General features: G+C 55.7%; 1 protein-coding gene across 6 annotated transcripts in view; it reads left to right on the top strand.

The window, feature by feature from the left end:
* Nucleotides 1-14,766, top strand: part of TCF7 (transcription factor 7) — a 35,748-nt gene that overhangs the window by 13,717 nt on the left and 7,265 nt on the right. For 4 of the 6 annotated variants that reach the window (XM_087429804.1, XM_087429802.1, XM_087429805.1 and 1 more), the window contains exons 4-6: nucleotides 11,148-11,259; nucleotides 12,118-12,208; nucleotides 13,689-13,781. In XM_087429804.1, the coding sequence (XP_087285930.1) occupies nucleotides 11,148-11,259; nucleotides 12,118-12,208; nucleotides 13,689-13,781 (296 nt within the window). The remainder of the gene's footprint in view (nucleotides 1-11,147; nucleotides 11,260-12,117; nucleotides 12,209-13,688; nucleotides 13,782-14,766) is intronic. The other 2 variants (XM_087429803.1, XM_087429808.1) reach the window with 1 other exon arrangement.

The raw sequence follows: 14,766 nt of genomic DNA, 5'->3' as shown, positions 1-14,766 counted from the left end.
TCCTACTCCTCACCCCCCAGGAATTTGGTATTTCACCCTCTCCCCTGCGTTTTTATACTGTTATACCCAGGTGTGTATCTGAAAGAGCTATTTGGTGTGGGTTTTGAAACCCCCTAACTCAACCTCATCAGGGGGCTCTGCCTCCAGAGGGCCCCTGTGGCAGTTGGAGCAGCCCTCCCCTCCTCCCTCTGCTTACACTGGGCGTGAGGGGCTTGGGTGAGAGCGTGCTGGGGCCTGAAGCCTCCAGCAGCTCCTTTCCACTCCTTGTCTTGTTTCCCTTCGGATGAACTACTGGACTGAGTTCAGGCAGAGCCCCAAGGGCCTTAACTGGCAGGAGCTGCAAAGGTTAGACCTGAGTGAGCTTCCTGACTGTTCCCAGGGCAGAACTGTCCTCCTGGGGCTGGTGCAGGTAGCTGAACAGACCAGATAACTCAGAGGCCCCTGTCCAGTCTTTGCTCCTCAGAAGCTGCTGGAATTAATCAGGGCAGGCATTCAGTGCTGGGGACGAGATCTCCAAGTCTCCTCTTCCTCCCACTCTTGAGCCATTGCTGACCGTCAGTCTCCGCCTTTCTGGGCCCTGCCCGGGCTCTTCTGGCTCTCCCTCCTAGGAAGCACGCATACTCTTCTGGACAAGCCCTGGGAAGAGCCACCCCAGCTGCCAGTGGCTATCCCACCCCTCCTTCTCGCACATGGACGGGGAGAGCACAGGCCAGACCCTGGGGGGAGGGATGACCTCTCCTGTTTCCTTTGTTTACGTTGTTTACGACTGAGAACCGAAATCACCTCCTGCGAGGACAGAGTGAAGGCACCCTTCACGTAGGGCTAGGTGGAGGTCAGAGCCATGCTGCTAGTCACTTTGTTCCAAGAAAGGTTCTTGGCAGGGTGTCGCTGGCAAAATCAATGATCCCAGGTCCCCAGTGGGCTGGAGGTCTTAGTGGAGAGACCCAGCATGGGGGATGGGGAGAATCTGGGAACCACTTGGCTCCTGGGCCTCCATGTGTGGTCTCCATGTTAGCACTCTACCAGCTGGCTTGTCAGGCCTGTCGCTGAGTGATAAAGATCTCTGGCCAGGAATCCCAAGGGGCTGGATTCAAATCCAGATCTGCCACTACTTGCTGTGAGACCTTGGGCAAGTTGTTTAACCTCTCCGGGCTTCCCTTTCCTTATCTGTGCACACATCACAAAGTGGTTGGGAAGACTGGTGGGATTCTGGGAAGGGGCAGAACTCTGCAGGGTACTGAGCACACAGAAGGCTGTTACTCGAGGGGGCTGCCATCTCTCAATCTGCACCTCTGCCATTTTCTCCCTGCCTTTTCTACAGAGCCTTTGGGCTTTGCTCCCAGGGGGAAAAAGCTCTGAATTCCTCAAATGCCTCCTTCCCCAGAGCCTTGCTTTCTCTACTGCCAAAGACAGGCTGAGCTCTGAGCTTGTGTCCTGGCCTGCTTCCGCCCACGGTGGGCTCCTGGATGGCCAGGCACTGAGGACAAGCTGAGTGAGTGACTGCCTGGGCGGGGGGGATGCCTAGCCCTAGGGCTGCTGCAGCGTCCCCAGACAGTGTGTCGGTAGCATCAACTAGCAGCTCGGCTGCAGCAGCTCCCGGAAGCTTATATTTTCCTCTAAAAACATCCTGTCCTGAGGGGCGTTCACCTCAAAGAGGAGGAAGGAAAACACAAGTAAACGAATGCATAGAAACCACTGGAGGCAGTGGGCCAGACCACTCAGCTCAGGGAGGTTCAGCTAGCTCCAAGGGTGCCCAGGACTGGGCTGGGTCTAGAGCAGGCCTGTGGGTTGCCAAGGCTACATGCAGGGACTCCAGTCCTCACTTCTGTGTGGCAGGGCCCTGTTATCTGATGTCGAGGCCAGGCAGCTGGTGGACTGGCCACATGCACATGGCAGGGCTCTGTGCAACTATAGCAACAGTTCTGTGCTGGCAGGCAGGACGCAAGCCTCCTGGTCCACGAGGGTGTGGCCCAGCTATCCCGCAGCCCTCCAGCTCAGCTGGCCACACGGCCACGGCTCCATGCTCTGTGGTGGGTGTCTGGCACAAGGCGTCCAGCACGCTGTAGGCGGGGAGCTTGCGGGCCGTCCTCTGGAGAGCACCATGTCCTGGGCAGGAGGGCCTAAAGCGGGGGCTGGGCATAAAAGGGCATGAGCCTAGTTGGGGTATATCTGCAGAGGTGGGGTCTGCGAGAGCCCACAAGTTGAGGCCTGGTTGATAATGCAGGCAAGTCCTCTTTGGCAGGTCTGGGGGGCCTGCCTCCTCCTTTTTTTTTTTTTTTTTGTGAGGAAGATCAGCCCGGAGCTAACATCCAACACTGATCCTCCTCTTTTTGCTGAGGAAGATTGGCCCTGGGCCAACATCCGTGCCCACCTTCCTCTACTTTATATGGGACGCCGCCACAGCATGGGATCTGAACCTGCGAACCCTGGGCCGCCGAAGCAGAGTGCGCACGCTTAACTGCTGCAACACCGGGCGGGCCCCCGGCCTACCTCCTTCTGGGAGTCCATACTCATGGTTCCCACTCAGCACAGTGGGTCAGACTCCTTGGCAGTTAAGCACCATTGGTGCTGGACAGTGGATCTCCATCTAGACACAGAGGTCTGAGAGCTGTGGGGCTGCCTGGTGGGCCCTGGATCTGGGAGAGGAGCCTGACCAGAGTTCCTCAGGGCCAGGCCCTGGATGGAGCCTGGCTGGGAGCTGTCAAGCCTGGCTCCTGGCAATGTGGAGAAAAGAAGTGAGAACTGGAGGGGGCCTTTTGAGCAAGGCCACTGTGTGGGGTTGTGCAGGGGAACTGGGCCAACGAGCCGCAACCCAGCCTGCACTAGGCTCCCCAAGCCGTGTGCCCTGGCGTGGGCCCCGGTGTCTGTCCAGAGGAAGCGTACTTTATCTGATTAGTACAAAGGCGGCATATGAACTAGTGGTGGCCCTGGCTTTGACTGTCTGGTCATTTTTACTCTCAAAGTATTGCAGGCAGAAGGAGACAGGGGTAGGAGGAGGTGCAGGGTCTCGGGCGCCAGCAGGATGTCCCTGACTCTAAGTAGTGGCCCCAGCTCCTCCCAGCCTCCTCTATGCTGCTGTGACCCTGTGCCTAGCCCCAGCCAGGGTGCTTTGTCCAGTGCTGCCACATTGTCCCTAAACACTGGCTCACACTGGGCCCTACCCACCCATACTGCTGGAGACCCAACTTTGAGGGCCCAGCTTTAATTCACATAATAGAAACAGTGCAGGGCACAATCTCAGACCTTGGGGAGGGCATGAAGATGGACAAGTGAACAGACACAGTGCATGGGGGTCAGTGCTGAAGTTGGCGGGCCATAGCAGGGGACCCCTACTCAGATGGGGAGGGTAGGAAAGGCTTCCAGGAGGAAGTCTCATTTATGATGAGGCCTGAAAGATGGATGGGAATTGGCCAAGCCAAGTTGGGGGAGAGTTCTCCAGGCAGAGGGAACAGCATGGTCCTGGGGGCCAGCAGCCCTCAGTGGCTGGAGCACAGAGTAAGAGGAGGGGAGAAATGAGAGTGTGACTGTCTGGCATCGCTGAAGACCCCGAGAGCCCATAAAGGGGCCCTGGGCACTGACTTGATGGAGGGCTGCGTGACTACAGGCAACTTCCTCAACCTCACTGAGCCTCACTTCCCTCATGTGTAAAATGGGAAGGATAATGCCTGCCTTAAATAGGCTGTCACATGTGGCACTTCACCTCTGTGCACTTGGCGGAGAGAACAATAACTGTATCAATAGCCCACCTTTCTTTTTTTTGGTGAGGAAGATTAGCCCTAAGCTAACATCTGTTGCCAATCTTCCTCTTTTTGCCAAGGAAACTGGCCCTGAGCTAACAGCTGTGCCCATCTTCCTCTATTTTATATGTGGGACGCCTGCCACAGCATGGCTTGATGAGCAGTGTGTAGGTCTGTGCCTAGGATCCAAACCTGCAAACCGCGGGCCGCTGAAGCGGAGTGTACAAACTTAACCACTACGCCACCAGGCCAGCCCCAATAGCCCACCTTTCTATCTAGTCAGCCTCTGCCCCAGAAGGAGCATGAGGCTTGAGGTATGGATTTGCCACTCCTTCTGTGGGCTCGGCCCCAAGGGCCTCTCCCTAGCTCCAAAGCAGGTATTAGGAACAACCCCTCAGGAGCCAGGAGCCGAGAGACTGAAGTCAGCTCCATGGGAGATGAGTGGGTGGGGCATGTAGACGTTCTGAGACACCGGGGATTCTAGAGGCCTTCATTCAACAAGTCTTAGTGAGCATGTCAAGCATAGAACCTGGAGAGGCAGAGATGGCTAACGACAATTCTGCCCTCCAGGACCCCCAGGCTGACCTCTGCACAAAGTGGGCATCTCTGCCTGCTGGGCTGGTGAAACGCCACCTTGGTCACAGTCCTTTCCAAGGAAGCGACCCTTGGACTGAGGTCAGGATGAGAAGGAGCCAGCCTGGCAAAGAGCAGGAGGAAGTATGGAAAGTTGTGAGGAGAGGGAGAAAGAAGTGGGTAAAGGCACTGAGGCAGAGAAGAGCTGGGCATCTGGGCAGGAGAGGAGCAGGCCTAAGTGGCTGGCCATGGCTGGGGTGTGGCCATGTGATGGTGAGCAGGGGAGATGTGGGCTGGGGCCCTGGGGGCCATGTCCAACTATCACCATCAGGCTACCAGTGCCAGCAGCCCTGGCAGGCAGGCAGGCAGGCAGGCAGTGTGGCCAGCACCCCAATCTCAGGGGTCCCAGAACCTGCTGGAGCATTTTTAGGGTCAGGGAAGCACTGGCTCGGGCAACTGACCAACCAGGCTGGAGAAGGGACAGACTGGGCTTAGGACTGGGACTCCCTCCCCTGCTCACCTTGTTCTGTCCATGATAACCATAGGCCTTTGCAGTACAGGGGTGGAATCCCAGCTCTGCCACTTACTAGCTGTGTGACCTTGAGCAAGCTCTGTGACCTCTCTGTGCATCAGTTTCCTCATCTATCAAATGGGGATAGTAATTGTACCTATATTATAGGTTTGTTTTCGGAGTATATGAGTTAATCTCTGTAAGGTGCTCAGAACTGTGCACATGGTAAAAACTCAGGTGTCATTAGCAGATGCTGTTCTCTCTGCCTGAAACACTCTTTGCCTGGTAGGAGCTCAGTCAACACATCCTGATTGAATGTGTCTGCTGATAGCAATCAACTGAGAATCCTGGTGTGTGTGTGGTAGGGTGGTAGGGGTGTGGGTGCTTCTCCTGGCACAGTCCCCTTCCATGGGGAGGCCTTCTTGGGAGGGCCCGGTCAGGCCTCATAGGCTCCCCAACCCCCAGGCTTGAGGCCAGAGGAAGCGGCAACTTTCTTCGCTGGGAAAGTGTTGTGGGGCTCAAGCGTTTGGGGGTTTTCAGAGTCAACCGTCAGAGGCGAGGGAGTTTCTCTGCTGGCGGTGGCAAGAGCTCTCAGGGTGCACACAGCCTGTGAGCGGACCGCTGCTGCGGTCTGCAGGGAAAATGCCGACTGTGTTTATTTTTCACCTGAGCCTGCAGGAAGTGGGAGGGGGTAAGGGGGAGGGGAGGCGGGGGCAGCCCAGCCAGGCCCAAGCTCAACTTCAGAGCAGAGGATACCTACCTCAGGAGTCCCCCATTTCCACCTCCTTCTGCCTGGTCCTGCCCTTGGCCCCCTTCCTGGCTCCAGCCTGCTCAACAAGAGGAGGGCATGCTGTGGCACCAGAGTGAGGATTTCCAGCTGTGGGCTAACAAAAATATCCCAGAAGAATGAGGAGCACCTTTGAGACAACAGATTTTGGTGCAGGGAAGAGCATTAAGAGCAGTGCAGTAGCAGGAAGGACCACGTCTGCTGAGACTATAGTAGGCATGGCCTCCCCAGCCTAAGGGTCTCAGGGTCCTGGACTCATCCTGGAGTGCTGCGGTCTGGAGGGAGGATGGGGGAGGGGGGCTGCCACAAAGGCAAAGAACAGGGGTCCTGGAGTATCTTGATTAAGGAGTATGGACTGCTGTTGAGTCTTTCCCTCATTTATACATTCCGCCATGCTGTGAGCACTTACTGAGTGCCCGGCTCTGTGCTTGGCACTCTGCCCTCAGAGGTAATGAGAGATGAAGTTGTGCAGTTGAGATGCTCAGGGCCTGGTAGGGACAACCAAGCCAGGCCTGCCTCCTTCCCTTAGAGGCTGGGCACAGTCACCATCAGCGGGAGGAGAAGAGGGGAGCTCCAGTCACTAGGCTCCCCATACACACACCAGGCCCCAGGCAACCCCACCCTGTTGTCTGGGCAGCCTGGCCCTGGGACAGCCTTGTGCTGAGGCTGTGGAGCGGGACGTTCCACTAGCTGAGGCGGCATGGGGCACTGGGGCCTTGTGCCAGACGGTTCCCCCTGCCTACCAGTACCAGACATGGAGGGGGCTGGGGAGTGAGGCTCAGAGGCAGCCTGCATGAACGTGGGAAGGACTGGCCAGGCCCTCAATGCCCCGCCCTGGAGCTCTGGCCACCTGAGGGCCTCTAGCTGCCAACAAGCTCTCTGCCCCACCCCTGCCCACTTGGCACCTCTCCTGTGGTTGGCTGCAGACTCCTGTTTAATGAGGCTTTTCCCCAATTCCAAGGGAAGGCTGGTGGACAGGATGAGCCCACTGCCCACCAGCCCCTCCCCGCCCCCTACCATCTCACTGCCCTTGTCACACACATACATACCAGGCCAGAGGCTGTAGGCTGAGCTGAATTCTGAGGTTTCCTAGGCCTAGCCTGAGCTGTGCTGCAATCTGGGGCTTAACAGGCCTGGCCAAGGAGAGTCAGCTCTAGCTTTCCCTCAGGCGAGAGGGCTCTCCAGGGCTTCCTGGCCAAAGCTGGCCCTCTCCAGGGAGGATGGTTTGCTGAGAAACCTCCGTGGAGCCAACTTCTCCCTGCCTTGAAGCAGACACCCACCCCACCCCACCCCTAGCAGAGTGGGACTCCAGAAATGTCTTCCTAGTGCTGGCACCTTGGACCCCAGGCTCTGCTCCTAAGACTTCCCAGCGTCAGAGCTGCCCACTCTACCAGCCAGGCTTATAATCCTGAGGGCTGAAGAGCCAGAGCAGGGCCTTCTGTGAAGCAGAAGCTTAGACTTGAAAGCCTGGTTTGGAGGGACTTATGGAGGGTGTTCATTCCACCTATTGGGCCATCCAGGCATTTGTGCCCTTAGGCAGTAAATGGTGGAATGCCTTCCGCCAAGGTCCCAGGTTCCTGAGGGAGTGGGCCCTGAGGCTTAGTCTCCCTGCCTGCCATGAGGCCTGGTGAGGGCTGATGTTGTCTGGCTACCACTATCCTGGGAGCCTATCAGGACAAAAAGGCCCCAGAGGTTTCCAGGATGCTTCCCACCTTCATAGGCCCTTGACTTCTGCTCCCAAAAATAGAATAAAGCAAGATTTTTGCATCTGTGACCAATGAGGTAGGCAGGGCTAATATTCTCATCCTCATTTTACAAGGGGCAAACTGGCCCAGGATCCTGTGAAAAGGTCGGTGAGCATAGAGCTGGGCTTCCTAACCTACTTCACATTATGGCACACTAAAAATTATCACTGGAATAACTAGAGAAGGAGGCTGGAGGCTGAAGCACCCATGGGAAGTCCTGGGCATAGTGAGCAAGGAGGAGAGAGGAAGGTAATGGGGTTAGAGAGGGAGTGGGGGCCTGATCATATAGAGTTTTGTAGGCCTGGGTAAGGCTGTTGGAGGCTCTAGGCAGAAGAGTGACGTGATCCGTGTGGCTGTTGGACGGAGGACTGGCTGAGGAGGCTGTAGGAGGCTGCTGCAGTCGTCCAGGTAAGAAGTGACTTTGGTTTGGACTGGGTGGGGACAGGGAGGAAGAAAGAAATGGTTGTATTCTAGATATATTTTGAAAGTAGAGCCATTAGGATTTGCTGACAAATTGGATGTGGGGTGTGAGAGAACAAGAGAAGAGTCAAGGATGACTCCAAGGTGTTTGATCTGAACAACTAGAAGAATGGAGTTGCCATTAAGATGGAGAGGAGCGTTTGGGGCAGAAGTCAAAGGTTCTGAATTGGACATGTTTAGTGTGGGTAGTATTTTAGACCTCTGAGTAGAGCTAATGAGTAGGCATTTGGAGAGTGGAGTTCCTAGGAGAAGTGGGGGCTGGAGATATAATTGTGGAGTCATCAGATGAAGACATTTAAAGCTGTGAGCCTGGGCCAGCCCGGTGGCTTAGTGGTTAAGTGCGCGTGCTCCGCTACTGGCGGCCAGTGTTCGGATCCTGGGCGCGCACCGACGCACCGCTTCTCCGGCCATGCTGAGGCCGCGTCCCACGTACAGCAACTAGAAGGATGTGCAGCTATGACATACAACTATCTACTGGGGCTTTGGGGGAAAAATAAATAAATAAAATTATAAAGCTGTGAGCCTGAATGAGAGCACCCTGGGAGTGAGAGTAGATAGAGAGCTGAGGGCCAATCTCAGGTCAGGTCAGGAAGAGGATGAGGAGCCAGAAACAAAGCTGAGAAAGAATGGCCTGTGAGGTTGGAGGAAAATCAGGCAAGCGTGGCATTCTAGAAGCCAAGTGAAGAAATATTTCAAGTCAGAGGGAGAAATCAGTTGTGTCCTATGCTGCCGAGAGGTTAGGTAAAATGAAGACTGAGAATTGACCATTGAGTTCAGCAACTTGGAAGTCATTGGGGACCTTGTCGAGTCATCTGGTGAAGTGATGAGACAAGAGACTGGCTAGGTTGAAGGGAGAACGAGAGCTGAAAAATAGAGGCAGTGAATGGCTCTGACGAGGTTTGTAGTAAAGGGGAGTGAGACATAAGGTGGTAGCTGGGGGAGGATTTACAGATGGGAGAAATGGCAGCCTGTTGGTACCCTGGTGGGAACGAGACTGGGCTTGCAAAGTGCTTGGCACAGTGCCTGGCATGTAGCACGTACTCAGTACATGAAAGATTTCACATGTATCCACACATCTCACAGCTGTCGTAGCTCATTCATCTCTCTCTGGCCAGCCACCTGCAGGCCTGAGGATCCTACATTCCAGCTTCCATTCCCATACACACCCCAGCCTGTCGCAGTTGTGTCTAGAGTCAGTGCTGGGGATAAAGGAAACCCTGAGAGTGGCATGAGCCTCCCTCAGCTTGCTCAGGAAGCCTGGCTTGGAACAGCAACAGGAAAGTCACAGCACCCAAGGCCTGAGGACAGCATGGCCCCATCAGGGCCTGGTGATGCTACCAGTCGGCAGCCAGGCGTGCCTGCCTTCTTCAGGCAAACCCCCCTTTGGCATAATCAGACCCAAGTGTCTGGCCTGTGAGGCCCAGCACTACAGGCCTATGGAAGCACTGTGAGTAGCATTTCCTATGCACCTGTGAAGGCTCTTCAGGGTGAATGAGGGGTTTCCTACATGTCCCTTCCTCATTACCTAACCCCTGAGTAATTGAGCTCTGAGGTATTGTCTGGCTTTATCTTCACAATACCCCTATGATCATCTCCATCTCCATCTGACAAGGCAACAGATGCTCAGATATTGTAATAAGTTCTTGAAGACCATACGTTAGAGCCAGGATCTGAACGTGTTCGGCCAACTCTTCCTCAAGCTCACGGTGGAGAGCCCTCCCTGGGACTGACAGAGGGAAGCTCTCCTGCCCTGCCCCAGGAGGCCAGGAGGGGGCTCTAGTCAGAGGTGGGGCTTCAGGCTCAGGAAGGGGCTATGGTGCCACATCCACGCCAGCTGCAAAGAAGGGGCTAACCACTATTAGAACATCAACCCTTGTCTGCCTGACGACAAAAGGAAGGCTGATTATTCCTGGAACATAAGGCTCCTCCTGGTGGGCAGACGGATGAGCAGGAGACTGACAGGTGGCAGGATCAGCACCTTCTCCAAGCCCTGAGGGGAAGGGTGTTAAGTTGTAGCCCAGCCTCAAGCTCCTCTGGAGGCAGCGATGGGGGAAGATGGTTGCCAGGGCTCTTGCTGGGAGGTATGGGACCCTGCTCACCTGGGAGCCTCACACCTTGGCTACTGTGTGGTTCATACTGGGCTTCCCTCTAGCCTCACCCGGGCCCCCAACAGCCAGTGCCAAGGGAGCTGTGCCAGGCCGCCTCACCTTGAGCTACCCTAACCTTCCCCAAAACCTGGTGATGGAGGGATCATGAACCCCGTCCATTACACAGGAGAGGAAACTGAAGCTCAGAGAGGTTAAGGAGTCTGGCTAAATTCACCCAGTGGGAAATTTCACCCACAGGGTGAGGAGGAGCCCAGGCCACAGCCTCTCATTACTGTCTTGCCCCAAAGATGTCCTCTGTTTCTTCTGTGCCACGGGTCAGACGTCAGTCATCTGTGCTCCCAGCCAGTAGCATCCCCACAGATGGACTTTTCCGAGTGGAAGCTTAGCTTCAGTTGTAGATGATGTCTCTAGGGCCCTTGCCTGAGCAGGTGGACGCTGAGGATATGCAGAGCTGGGCCTTGGCCCTGAGCAGCAACTGCCTGTGGCTGGGTTGCATGGGGAGCCCCCTTCCCAGCCTGACTGAGTCATCTCATGATAGATCCATGTGACTAGTGTGAAAAGTAAGAGTCCTGCGGTGTTGAGGAAACAGGAAGTGCGGGGGCTGGGCAGGTTGGCCCCGGAGGGAGCCAGGCCCCACCTGGCCCAACCTCCCCTGAGTTAGAGGGCTGAGGGGAGGCCTTCCCTCTGTCAACAAATCCTGTTAAGCCTGAGGTGGGACAAAGGGTCAGACTTAGGACCCTCAGTCTCGGGGGCTGGAGGAGGAGGAAAGAAAACTTTAGGCTGTCCTGGGGTACACCAGGTCCTCAGACTATGCCCTGATGTTTGGGGCCAGAGGCTGTGAGCAGCCCCCTAGACAAGCCATACAGCTTCAGAGAAACTGGGGGATCTGTGAGATCGCGACAAAGGAAGAATTTCCTGGACAGGGGAGATGTGCCTCAGAAAGTGCACAGAAAGACCGAGAAGCTCTCTAGGAAGTGGGACTGCTTGGGTGATGTCTGGGGGGTGGTGGTCAGGAGGGCAGGGCCACTGGACACAGGGTGGATTGTGTGGTATCCCCTCCCACGAGACCTGTGGTTTTGACCACCGCACTTTGCTTTGACAGTTGGGCTGCCTGTACAGGGGCTCTGCCTATATGTATGCCCCTAGCCCCATGTCTTCCTCCCTCAGGTCTCCCCACTTTCACCAATCCTCCTTCTCATTTTTCAGCACAACAAGGCCAGTCAGCCCACCCACGGTGTCCCCCAACTCTCTCCTCTCTATGAACATTTCAGCAGCCCACACCCCACACCTGCACCGGCGGATATCAGCCAGAAACAAGGTATGGGCCTGGGATGGGGAGGGGCCCAACAAGATGCAGAGACTAGGGGCCAGGTCTCTGTCTTCTGAGACCAGGTGGCTGGGCCCTTTTTACAACTGGAGTACCTGGGGCTGTGTAAACTCAGGGCCCAAAAAACAATGCCAGAAAGAGGGATTGGGGAACCTGAGGGCACCAGAGGGCTGGGGGAGGTGGTGTCAGGTCAAAATTTGAAGGCTTCCAGTTGAAGCAGGAGCCTAAATCCTGAGTGACCCACCCAGTGCCATTATGGCAACAGGCATTTGTATAAAGCTGATAACTATAAAACTTGTAGCCTTTCCCTCCCCACAGTGAGAAAATGGAAAGTGGTGGTTGTGATGGCTGATTCACCTCAGCCTCAGACAAAGTCATTCTGAAATCAGCCATTGTCGGCTATGGGAAACCTGCTGACTCAACCTTGGGCAGGGTTGGGAGGGGGTAGGCCCTGGCTCCCCAGAGGCCAGGCTCCCCCAGACCAGGGGGCCTGCCTCCTGCCCAGAAAGCCAGGCCAGAGCCCCCAGCAGAAAGGCCCCAATTGCAGACCAGCAGTGGACCAGGGCATGGCAAGGCTTGGCCTCCCACTCCTGAATGACTTCAGCTTTACCACTGGCCAGCCAGTGCCCTTAGGCAAGTCACCCAACCCCTCTGCCCTTGGTTCCCTAGCCTGTAAACAGGGTACTGTTATCACACTGGGATAGTCCTGAACAAACCAGTATGTCTGGTCCTCTAGCAAAGGGGGGTAGGATCTTAGAGGCCCCCACAGGAGGCTCTAGAATGCAGTAACTAGCTGAAAGTAGCCTCTGGGTCAGGCTAGCTCACATACTCCATCCCTCTTCACTGCAGGAGTTCACAGGCCTCTACAGACTCCTGACCTCTCTGGCTTCTACTCCCTGACCTCAGGCAGCATGGGACAGCTCCCCCACACCGTGAGCTGGTGAGTATGGGCCCAGTGGGAAAGGGGCATCTTGGGCTGGTTGGACCTGGACTTGCCCTTCCATTTTCCTCCTCTATCCTTCTCTACTGAGCACCCTGCTGCCAGCTCTATATAGGTACCAGGGGCTGGCCTGCAGCTCTATTTATTCCCCAGGTAGCCTGACATATTCTCTTTGGGAAGGCAGGAGACCTGGCTCCTGGTCCCAGTCCTGTGACACTTGAACTCTGCCTCAATGTCTAAGAGACTTGAATGGGGGAACCCTGGGCTGCTCAGGGCCATATGAGGATGTGAGGAAGAAAAGTAGGCCTGAGCAGGGAGGTGACAGCATGAATGGCCACAAGAGAGGCTGTTGCTCCTCAGCCTCCTGGTGGGCAGGGGGATACTTTCCACTTGCCTCAGTGTCTGCTGCTGGCTGGTCCCTTTCTTGACTGAACTGCTTGAGGGTCAGGGTCCCTCCTTGCCCCTGTGGTGCCTACTTGAGCCCAAGCCCCCGGCCAGCCTGCTTGGAGAGTCTATTAAGGCTGGGCCAAGAAAAGCCAGCCTGGACCCCAAGTCAGTAGGCCCAGTGTAGGCCAAAGGACCTGTCTTCAGCTGGAGTTGGGCCTCAGCAGGGTATTTGGCCCTTTACTCATCAACTGCAGTGTGACCTGGGCAGGTCTCTAGTCTCTGGGCTGTGGCAATCACCCAACAGCAGGAAAGCTTGGCTTCCCAGGAAGGCCCAACCTGGGGCCTGCCTGCCCCTTTCTACTTGCCCTTTATCCACGTTCAGCTTACTCTTCCATTTCCAGATTCTCCTTGGACAAAGCTCCACTCTGAATACAAATCAGGACTACCCCCACGAGTAGCTCCAGGATTCAGGTGTGCCAGGCAGGGTTCTGGGCACCAGAGAAGCACTGCTGAAGCTGGCTGATCCTCAGGTCCCTGCCCTCTCAGAACTCAGTCCACCTAGTGCGCAACCCAGGCAAGAGGCCAATTACAGGGCAGTTAGCAGTACTTTGGGGACTGTAGGAGCCCAGAAGGGTGCCTCATTCAGCTTGGGATCTCAAGGGCTTTCAGGAGAAAGGGTCATTTAGCCAAGCAAGACCTGAAGGATGACCAGGAGTCGAAGCAGGCAAAGTAGGGTAGAATAACAATCCTGACAGTGTCAACAGTGGGTACAAAGGCCCTAGTGCAGCTATCAACCTTGTATTGACAGGGAACTTTCAGGAAGCGAGGCTGGAGGGGACCTGGGGCCCTGCTAAGCTAGGTCCCCAGAGAATGCTGCCAATTCTACCCCTTAAGCACCAGTACAAGCCTGTAGAGGGAAACTGGTGCAACACATGTTGCCCTCTGGTGGCAGATGCTTAAAACACAAACTTGAGTGGTCAAAGCAGAGGCCGATCTGCCTCACACTATGGGTAAGGCCCAAGCAAGGTGGGGAAGTCCTTCCCCACATCTGGCCAGTAGCCAGACTGCTAACAGCTGTCTCTCCCAACCACAGGCCCAGCCCTCCTCTCTACCCCCTGTCCCCTTCCTGCGGATATAGACAGCACTTCCCTGCCCCCACCGCAGCCCCTGGCGCCCCCTACCCCAGGTGAGTCCCCTACCCTGCAGCCAGGCTCCTGCTTCCTGTTGCCCAGGCTTCAGTGCCCACACGAGGCCATGCCCAGGCCAGTGCTTGCCCTGTGCTAGTTGCTTGTCCATCTGTCCGTCTGTCATTCTGCAGCCCCCTGCTGCCCTGTGCCTGAGAATAAGCAGTGGGAGGGCAAGAGGCCTACACTTAGTCCATACTGTGCAACAGAGAACAACACAGAGCAGCCAGACAGTGCATGCACATGTGTGCTTGTGCCTCTGCCTCAGCCCACGTGCAGGTGTGTGTGCACTCACCTCTGTTATGCATCCCTGCTGAAGGAAGGGCTGGTCAGGACGACTCTCCTGGGCATTCCCTGAGCTCTACTCAAGCTGAGGTAGCACCTTTTACATGTGTCTCCAACCTCTGGCCCTTAGAAGTTGCCTGCTCAGGGACACCACACCTGTGCAAGCAGCAAGGGGCAGAATGGTATTCACAGAACAGCAAGAAAGTGAAGTGGGAGGTGTGTGTGTGTATGTGTGTCCCTTCACTTAGCTCACTCCCTCAGTGACACACCCATGCGAAGTATGGAACAAGCAATTCAGCAGACAGTTCCATCCCTATCAGAGCTCACAGCCCAGGGTAGGAGGTAGAGAGAGCACCAGCAGTTGAATAAGTTCTCTGGGTACTGGGGAGGCTCCAAGGAGACCCTAGCCAGGACTGATGGGTCAGCAAGAGCTTCATGAAAAAGGTAACATTTTCTGAGTGAGAGGAACAAAGGGAACAGCAGTAGTTGGGGATGGCTGGGGGTGGAAGTGACAGGAAACAGAGGGGAAAACATGGGGCTAGAAATGTCAGCAGGGATGGTAATTCAGGGCTGTGCAGGCCCCAGGGAGGAGGCTGGGTTTTATTGTGTGGGAACTGGGGGAATTTCAGTAGGAGCGGCCAGGAGCACTCAGGTGTTTTTATTTTTTTATTTTTTTAATTTTTGTGGGGAAGATCAGCCCTG

The sequence above is a fragment of the Ceratotherium simum genome, chromosome 4 (genome assembly GCF_057802395.1).
Source record: "Ceratotherium simum simum isolate JZ-2026a chromosome 4, ASM5780239v1, whole genome shotgun sequence".
Taxonomy (NCBI): Eukaryota; Metazoa; Chordata; class Mammalia; order Perissodactyla; family Rhinocerotidae; genus Ceratotherium; species Ceratotherium simum.
The sequence above is the reverse complement of the archived record's forward strand: the minus strand, read 5'-3'. Positions and strand labels throughout refer to the sequence as shown.